This window comes from Malus sylvestris, chromosome 10, assembly GCF_916048215.2.
Source record: "Malus sylvestris chromosome 10, drMalSylv7.2, whole genome shotgun sequence".
Lineage (NCBI taxonomy): Eukaryota > Viridiplantae > Streptophyta > Magnoliopsida > Rosales > Rosaceae > Malus > Malus sylvestris.
The window spans coordinates 501,131-511,153 of record NC_062269.1 but is presented as its reverse complement, the minus strand read 5'-3'; the positions used below and the strand labels follow the sequence as shown (position 1 = coordinate 511,153).

The window sequence follows — 10,023 nt, the reverse complement described above, 5'->3', positions numbered from 1 at the left end:
CAAACAATAGAGATTGGAAACAACTGTCTGTTCTGTCGTGCTGAATAAGACAAAAGAAACTTAAGGACGGTGCCTCTCTTTTGTCTTCTCATGCCAAAAAAAATTGACAGACAGACCAACAACGCAAAATTGTGCATGTAAAGCAAACTCGGAAATTATTCTCTTACTCTACTATTTTGCCTCTAGTGCGGTGTAGGTAGACAATTCATCTTGTAGACAATTCATCTTTCTTTTCCTTCTTTCCTTCCTTTTTATCTATCTTCTAATTAAAGAAACTTAATTAGACTAAGACATGATCACTTATTGTGTCAATTTCTTTTCGGACTTAGATGATTGTTAAACATGTTACGTGACATGATATATGTGACCCAAATACAATAAATTCATTTTTAACACGACATATATATATATATATATATATATATATATATATATATATATTGTGTGGATGTGTAATTTGTTTGTTTGGAATTAAGTTAAGTGAGATGGAAGTTGAGGTTTCAGTTCAAAGTTAATTGGTAATACGGGAGTAGTGTTTGGACCCGATTTTGCACTAAAGTTGTTGGATGACAGAAATATTAAGGTTCATGATTAGTTTTCTGATAAAGGTTGAATCAATGACATAACCAATCCAGGGTCGAAGTCTTGGTCGAAGTGGCGATATTTGGCGGCAATAGAATTTCGACCGAGAATAATTCCAAATATATTAAGAGAATATCCCGAAAAATTATCATAATTATAACATTTGATAGAGTTGGGTATCACAGAAGTCATCCCTATCAATACAATAGGATTTGCCACGTAGAGGCCCCTACAACTCAACAAACAACTCAAAAATACTCTATGCAAAACCCTTCTCACAGCCCTAAGAAAAATATTAACTATTCTAACTCTCCCGTCAACACACATTTAGTTTGGATAAGGTAAGCAATATTGTGTTGACAACCGGCGACATCTTTAGTTTGGATAAGTAAACAACATTGGAATTGTATAATCAAACTAAAAAAAGTTGAGGTTCTACCATAAAACCAATTGGTAACATGGGGAGTAGCCCAACTTACTTATAAGCATATGCAAGGTCCCTCCTCCCATCAATGTGAGATTCATTCTCAACAAGCCCCCTCCCATGTGTGGCGAATTTTCAAGCCTAATACGTGGACAACACAACAAGGTGACGTGGAGCACGTGTGGCCGTTTGACTTCACACACGGGATAACCTGCTCTAATACCATGAAGAAAGTTGAGATTACACCATAAAACTAATTGGCAATGTAGGGAGTAACCCAACTTACTTATAAGCCCATACAAGGTCCCTCTTCCCATCAATGTGGGATTCATTCTCAACACAGACGATTCAAAAGCACCTTCAAACAACACTACTTATGGTCGGTTGGTTATCTATCCAAGGCTCGACCGACGAAGAGTTCTCAATTTTTTCACCTAAAGACATCACTTTATTAGCTTCTTGGGTAAGTGAAGTGTTCTATGTTCATTACTCTCAGGTGCATTTCACAATTCAGCATTCAGACGGTTGAACCACGTTCATTATGAAGACACTCATCTCCTTTGAGTACCTCTGTTCCTACAACCTAATACCGATTTGGCGCACTTTTATTCTCACAAATATAGTTGAAGCAGATGAACCGGTGCACAAGATTTTGAACTTCGAGTGAATTAAGCAACCTTGTTTTCAGGTTCTAGAACCCTAAGCCGAGAGGTATTCCTTCTTCGGACGTAGTCGCTTAGGCATAGCAGTCAGCAGCTCATTCTACACCACTACCACCATATATATTCTACTTGCCCGACTGCGCTTTGTCGCAAGGTGTCACGCTTGTATTCACCAAAAAGACATAGTTAGCGCAATACTTATTCAGCATGTGCGTCACGTAGGCTTTGTAATTTTTAGGCCAACAAGTAGTTAATTCATTATAAGTTCATGCAATGTATCTTAAATCTTCGATGTAGCAGGCCGTTAACTAACATTTTTACACGATCTCATTTAAGGAATAGTCCAACTCATTATAAGTCCCGGCAAAGTTTCTTAATTCCCTATGGATTTTAACGTGACATTCTCCCACCTTTCAGGTGTGACGAATTTTTGAGTCCTAACATGTGAACAATTTAACTGGAGGGCATGGGGTATATGTGGTTGATAGGCTTCGTGTATGGACAAACTTTCTCTAATATCATAAAAAAATGAGATTCCACACCTCAAAACTAATTTGAAATGAGTGAAGAAGAAATCGGATTTTGAGAAAAGTAACAGGTGCTATCGGATAATCAAGTCGACCTACCAGCTAAACAACAAAAAAACTTACAAGGGGTTCTCTAATCTAATCGATCGGTCAGAGGTGTCGAACTATGGTTCTGCTTTGAAATTCAAAATTCTTCATATACCCTTCTGAAGGTAAAGATTTGTTCATTCGATTTTAAACTTTGATACCCTGTATTTAAATATAAAATACACTTTAGAAACATATTCGACAAGCTATAGATCAAATTCATATATATGAATAGACATGTTCCACATGAGGTGATGCCTCTTATTTGAAAGGGTGCAAACCAAGAGGTATATGGCTTGGAATGATTGTTAAAACATTTTAGAAATGGACACTTAAACCTCATCAAATAGAGGACAAATTTTGAGTTTTTATTCATTTACTTCCGTACAAAATCATATAAAATAAAAGTGCTATAAGAAAAAGCTTTTAATTCTCTCCAACTTTTCATTGAAATCCAAAAGCACCAAGAGCAAAATTCTGCAATTTTTGTTCTTGGTTTAACCTTGAGTGTTCTTGTTATCTTTGTGTAGGTTTTGTATTAGGACTGTGAAAAACTTTAACCAAGCTTCATTGCATCCATAAAGCTAAATCACAACTCCCTGTTGCACGTAAATTGTGGGGGCGAATTAAGCCTACAAAATGGCATAATAATGTACATGCCTTTTTAAGTACAAATGATACCCTACATTAATCTACACTAAGGAGGAGAAGAAGACTTTGAACTCGAGACACAGTAGATTGAAGAGGAATGACCTAACTACTAAGACAATCCACCACTTTCATGTACATGCCTTTAAACAATCTTTTATCATACTTTCTTCTACATAGCCATGACCCACTAGCCTTAAATATTCAACAGAAACTCTACGCAAGGTTGCTTAATTCTTCAATATAGGACATTAACTTCACGCCCTCCATACACTAACATATATATGGACATTTGGTTTCTAGTGTATATGCAAAAATTTGTTAGCGTCAAAGTAAATTGCTTATATAGACTATTGATCTTTGACTAACTTCTTGTTGGTATTGTAATATTTCGCTTCTCAATGTTAAATAAGTCACCAAATTAAAATCTCCCCATCCTTAGGGACCAGGATCCTCTCCTGAGCTAAGGATGAGGATCCTCCTCATCAATTGGTGTGGGCCGTTGGATGAAAATCCAACGGCTACAAACAGGGGGTCCCTTTAAAATTATAATAATTGTAGCCGTTGGATTTTCATCCAACGGCCCACATCCCTTGATGAGGAGGATCCTCATCCTTAGCTCAGGAGAGGATCCTGGTCCCATCCTTAGACCTTAAATTCTTTTCCTTCGATCTTTTGGTATTTCAATTTCAATTTTATACTAAACCCCCATCTTGAATTCAAATTGGATTGGAGGATGTAAATGTATTATTGTATAAATGAAACCGGATTAACTTGGTAAATTTAAATAACATTTCTTAGTATGATTTTTGAGTGTTTAGGAGAAAATAATAAAAGAAATGTGGATGTTTGTGTGAACCATCTGCAAGCAAATGTGAGAACCAAAATCCACCCAATCCATATTGACATATATGTAGATATATGCTTTCTGAAAATTAATTAGTGCCAAGTTGTAAGGCGAAGCCTTTATAAGGAGCCTTGCTTCTTTACCCAAGATGGTTTCAAAAAGTTTTAGTTTCTTTGAAACCATCTCTCTCTCTCTCTCTCTCTCTCTCTAGACTATAGAGCATATATTTCAAGACAGCATCAAACTATATATATTCTATAGAATTATACATACATATATATTGTAATCCAATATATGCAGTATTCTATTTTCTCTTATTGCATAGTTACAAGATTCCAAGAATTAAACTTTACAAGTATATTTATTCTTAGTTCTCATTGCTTTTAGTAGCAAGAACTGAAATATATATATATATATACCATCAAACGTCCCTTATTTCACATACCAGAAGCTCGAATCAATACTAGTCGTCCACCGTCTCAAAGCAGAGAGAAAGGAGAGAGGGAGGGAGGGAGGGAGGGAGATGGCGGGAAACGACTGGCTAAATGGTTATTTAGAAGCAATTTTGGATGCAGGAAATAACACAAGGAAGAGGAACGACGGGAGGCAGAAAATTGCAAAGTTTGAAGAGCAAGTAAAGGCTGAGAAGTTGTTCAGTCCGACCAAGTACTTTGTGGAAGAAGTAGTCAATAGCTTTGATGAGTCTGAACTCCACAGGACATGGGTTAAGGTACTAAGTTTTTAATTTTATGTAAAATTAATACTAATTAATTCAGTAATCAAGGTTTTGCAGTTCAGGCTGCTTTTCATAAGCTCATACCCCTCCCGTGCTAACTTTAGTTAACGTTCATTTTTTGTGGCCCTCAAACTTTCACGTGTCCTTCAAAACAATGCATTTCCACAAAGAAATGAAGAAAGGCAGTGAATTAATTATTTCACATATATATATACACACATATATATATAATTCTCCCGATTTAGTAAATTGAATGAGATATAAAGCACTTGTGGAAATAAAAATAGAGAGAACCTGATTCACAAAAATGGTTCCAAAATAGGACGGGGATGCGATGAGCGATGAGCACATATTTGAGGTATGTGGGGGCCACATATGTGTTTTACACTGATATTCTCCAAAGTTTAGTAGGCCCATGATTAACAAATGGTTTTTCTGTATACTTTTTGGCGCCCATAAATATAAGTAAATATGTTCTCGGGTCCAATCCTAAAAGTTGTTGTGTGTTTGTTTAGTGTTGATAAAAAAAAACTAATTAGCTAATTAAGAAACTCATTTAAAAAAATAATAATAATAAGAAACTAACTAGCTAATTAACTTATGTTTAAAAGTTTAATTAGTGTGAGAAGTATTAAATTAACGGTTCTGGTGGGGTTGTGTAAACTTGGTGCAGGTAATAGCTACAAGGAATACCCGCGAAAGCAGCAATAGGCTTGAGAATATGTGCTGGCGCATTTGGCACCTCGCCCGTAAAAAGAAGCAGGTGAGTGAACAACTAAAGCTAGCTACTTAACAAAGGAAAAAAAAGAATCTGGTTCTTATTGGTGTGTGGATGAATGAGTGCAGATAGCATGGGATGACGCTCAAAGGCTAGTCAAACGACGCCTGGAGCGGGAGCAAGGGCGCAATGACGCGGAGGATGACCTTTCCGAGCTGTCTGAAGGCGAGAAGGAAAAAGGGGACATGAGTTCTGCAGAACCAAGTGTCAAGGATATTTTAAGAACTAAATCCGACATGCCTGTATGGTCCGATGATGTTAACAAGTCTAGGCATCTTTACATTGTCCTAATCAGGTACGTATATATTTTTACATATGCAGTTAAAAGTCAAAATGTGTCATACAATTTGATCAGCTTGTGTAATTTTTCATAGTGTGTTTCTTGTTCTTGACATGTTGTAGCGTGCATGGGTTGGTGCGTGGAGAAAACATGGAACTCGGAAGAGATTCCGATACAGGCGGTCAGGTAAGAACAATGATCTACTGATTAAGAAAGATAATACACTAAATGACTAAGATCATCAAGAAGTAATATCATGTATGAAATTAATGCTAATGAAATGTATACGGATTTACGTATGGTACCTGCTTTATTCAGGTGAAGTATGTGGTGGAACTTGCTCGTGCTCTCGCAAATACAAAGGGTGTCTACCGAGTTGATCTGCTAACGAGACAAATTACTTCACCGGAGGTAGACTCCAGCTACGGTGAACCAAATGAGATGCTCATATGTCCGCCTGATGGAAGTGGCAGCTGTGGAGCCTACATTGTCCGCCTCCCCTGTGGACCCCGCGATAAGTAATACTCTTCTATTTTTTTTTCTTAATCCTACTGCCCTAGTGTCTACTGACCTAGTCCAAATCCAGATGTGAATATTAATTTGATTGAGGCATGCTGCCTGCAGGTACATACCCAAAGAGTCACTTTGGCCGCACATACCTGAATTCGTCGATGGCGCTCTCGGCCACATTGTGAACATGGCAAGAGCTCTTGGTGAAGAAGTCAATGGGGGGAAACCCACATGGCCTTATGTGATTCATGGTCACTATGCTGATGCAGGGGATGTGGCTGCTCACTTGTCTGGGGCTTTGAACGTGCCAATGGTGCTAACTGGGCATTCGTTAGGCCGAAACAAGTTTGAACAATTGCTCAAACAAGGGAGGTTGACAAAGGAGGATATCAACGCAACCTACAAGATCATGAGGAGGATCGAAGGTGAGGAGCTGGGATTGGATTCTGCTGAAATGGTGGTCACCAGCACTAGGCAAGAGATCGAAGAGCAATGGGGACTCTACGATGGCTTTGACCTCAAGTTGGAGAGGAAGCTTAGGGTTAGGAGACGTCGTGGAGTTAGTTGCCTTGGGCGATACATGCCAAGAATGGTGGTAAGCAATACTTCACATTCTCTTCTCCTTCTCACTGTCATTGATTGTGGATTTCCAACTGAAAGATTAATGACTTAACAACGTCATGTCTCAGATTTCATTCTTTTGTTCCCAAAGTCTTGTACGGACTAATCACTATGTGATGACAACATTTAGGTTATACCGCCAGGCATGGACTTCAGCTATGTTACTGCCCATGATTCCGAAGGAGATGGAGATCTCAAATCCTTGATTGGCTCGGATAGAGGTCAAAGCAAAAGGCATCTGCCTCCGATATGGTCTGAGGTTGCAAATTCTTCCACCTATTTTCTCCTTTCACATATTCCCATCCCCTTCAATTGGTTATACAGGTATATGCATTTCGTCCACCGAAAATGAAACAATCTCCCATCTCCTCCATAGCATGTCCGTTCCTCCAGGGAAAGAGTGAATGAAGATCTTCTTATAAATAAACTAAAACCGACTTACAATAGGCATGTTAATGCCTGCTGATACCAAAAAGGATATGGCGATACTGTAGTAGTGTTTTCGGCTGATTTTGTTTGTTGTAATGCAGGTAATGCGATTTTTTACGAACCCTCACAAGCCCACTATACTTGCATTGTCTCGTCCTGACCCCAAGAAAAATGTTACTACCTTGCTCAAGGCCTTTGGGGAATGCCGAGCTCTTCGGGAGCTAGCCAACTTGGTACAGTTCATACTTTGATCTCCGATAACTGGATCATATATTCTTATACCGGACACTAATACTGGGTTACACCTGTTGCTTATGAAGACACTAATACTTGGCAACAGAGATGACATTGAAGAAATGTCAAATAGTAGCTCGGTTGTTCTTACAACCGTGCTCAAGCTCATTGACAAGTATGATCTGTATGGGCAAGTGGCCTATCCTAAGCATCACAAGCAATCAGATGTACCTGACATATATCGTCTAGCTGCAAAAACAAAGGTACATACATACTGTATGATACAGGCTTCAATTATGTCTTTAAAAATGAGCCCTGGTTGGCTTCACAAGGTCATTTTCAACGCTTAAATTTCTAAGAGTAACATTTTACGGGGATTTATTGAAGGGAGTTTTCATCAACCCAGCTCTCGTGGAACCTTTCGGGCTCACAATTATAGAGGTGAGCCTTTCACCGTCTTCTGCTTCACTTCTAGGCTCTAGCCTCTGGTGCAGAGAATCTTATGAGACGCTAATTATTTGTTCTAAATTCCTCACTGCAAAAAATGTATATAATGTTCTTGTGGTTTCGTTTCCAGGCAGCTGCTTACGGTTTACCAGTGGTCGCCACCAAAAATGGAGGACCTGTGGATATTCTGAAGGTAAGTATGTTATTTATACCACATTGTTTCCACAAATAGAGGTGGAGCACACTTGTATTAGTGGTTTTCACAACTATCAGAGAGGTGGAATAAGTAGTACTGATTTGTGCCTAATGAACTAACAGATAGCTGACTCTGTATTACCAGGCACTAAACAACGGCCTCCTAGTTGACCCACATGACCAGAAAGCCATAGAAGAGGCACTGCTAAAGCTTGTAGGAGACAAAAACCTGTGGCTTGAATGCAGAAAGAACGGCCTAAAGAACATCCACCGCTTTTCGTGGCCGGAACACTGCCGGAACTACCTCTCCCATGTTGAACATTCCCGAAACCGTCACCCCACTACCCGCCTTCAGATCACGCCAATTCCTGAAGAACCATTGAGTGACTCTCTAAAAGATGTGGAAGACCTTTCTTTGAGGTTCTCTGTAGAAGGAGACTTCAAGCATAATGGAGAGCTCGATACAGCAACTAGACAGAGGGAACTGATTGAAGCCATAACTAGAATGTCTTCGTCCAGTAGCAATGTCGGTGCTACTTATGGTCCTGGCAGAAGGCAGAGGCTATTTGTAATAGCCATGGATTGTTATGACCGGAACGGAGACGGCACCGAAGTATTTCAAAAAGTTGTAGTGAATGTAAAGAAAGTAGCAAGCTTAGGCTATGGCCAGGGTCGAGTAGGCATTGTGTTGTTAACTGGTTCCAGCTTACAAGATATCGTCAAAGCGTTTAAAGGCTGCCAAGTAAACATTGAAGATTTTGACGCGTTGGTCTGCAAAAGTGGGAGTGAAATGTACTACCCGTGGAGGGATTTGGCAGCTGACGCAGATTATGAAACCCATATTGAGTACAGATGGCCTGGCGAGAATGTGAGGTCCATGGTTCCAAGGCTTGCCAGGCTAGAAGTTGGGGCTGACGATGATATCGTGGAGTATGCTGGATCAAGTAGCTCTAGGTGCTACTCTTATAGTGTGAAGCCAGGAGCCAAGGTGAGAAACTTGCTATAGTGTAGAAAAACTACTAACCTCAATGGAAAGTGGTTCCTTAAGACATATTTGTAGTTTCATAATTTTTTTTTCTATGATCTGCTGTATCAATTGTAGACTCGGCGGGTCGACAACCTGCGCCAACGGCTGCGGATGAGAGGCTTCCGATGCAACCTTGTCTACACTCGTGTGGCATCAAGGTTAAATGTTGTACCCCTGGTTGCATCAAGAGTACAAGCACTAAGGTTGGGTCTCATTCACTTACTACATTATTATTATGCAACACTACACTCATGAAAGCCATCAGAATATTGAGGTATTACTAAGTTACTCTTCTGTTCTCCTATGTAGATATCTTTCCGTCAGGTGGGCCATTGATCTGTCAAAAGTGGTTGTACTTGTTGGGGAAAAAGGAGATACAGACATTGAAGACCTGCTGGCCGGCCTCCACAAGACCCTTGTTCTAAGAGGTTCTGTTGAGTATGGCAGTGAGAAGCTTATCCACGGTGAAGATAGTTTCAAAAGAGAAGATGTAGTCCCACAAGATAGCCCTAACATTGCCCTTGTGGAGAGCTATCAAGCCCATGACATCTCAGCGGCACTTGAAGCACGTGGGATCAAGGGATTTTAGTTTTTTCCATTATTTCTCCTTCACTTGTCTATATGGGGAGTATATTTCGACAACTCAAGCAAAAGTCTGAGTGCCACACATAAAGGGAATATACATCTCAACCACTTGCAAGTAATTTCGCTTTGTGCAAGCAAGCATATACATATAAAATAACTCAAGTTTCCGTTTCCACCCTACCAGGCTACCCTCTATATCTTTTAATTTCATTACTGATGTCTACTAGACATTCAAGACACATGTGCATGTGGCGAGTAAATAGCAGATAGACTGTTTATCTAGGTGATTTACTTCTCACTTGTGACCGAAATTTGTACAACTTCAACCAACGTTTATGCACAAAATGACAAATTAATTTCAACTTGCACTGTACCAAACCTGTTGCAAGAAAGGTACTAGATTT

General features: G+C 39.4%; 1 protein-coding gene across 1 annotated transcript; it reads left to right on the top strand.

Moving 5' to 3' along the window:
• Nucleotides 1-3,907: 3,907 nt before the first annotated feature.
• Nucleotides 3,908-9,794, top strand: LOC126586625 (sucrose-phosphate synthase 4). The gene is made up of 14 exons (XM_050251532.1): nucleotides 3,908-4,507; nucleotides 5,187-5,276; nucleotides 5,360-5,586; nucleotides 5,694-5,757; nucleotides 5,890-6,089; nucleotides 6,196-6,676; nucleotides 6,833-6,961; nucleotides 7,233-7,364; nucleotides 7,452-7,628; nucleotides 7,753-7,806; nucleotides 7,943-8,005; nucleotides 8,153-8,995; nucleotides 9,110-9,237; nucleotides 9,344-9,794. The coding sequence occupies exons 1-14, from the start codon at nucleotides 4,301-4,303 to the stop codon at nucleotides 9,621-9,623; spliced, it is 3,075 nt and encodes a 1,024-aa protein (XP_050107489.1). The 5' UTR covers nucleotides 3,908-4,300; the 3' UTR covers nucleotides 9,624-9,794.
• The last annotated feature ends 229 nt before the right edge of the window (nucleotides 9,795-10,023 follow it).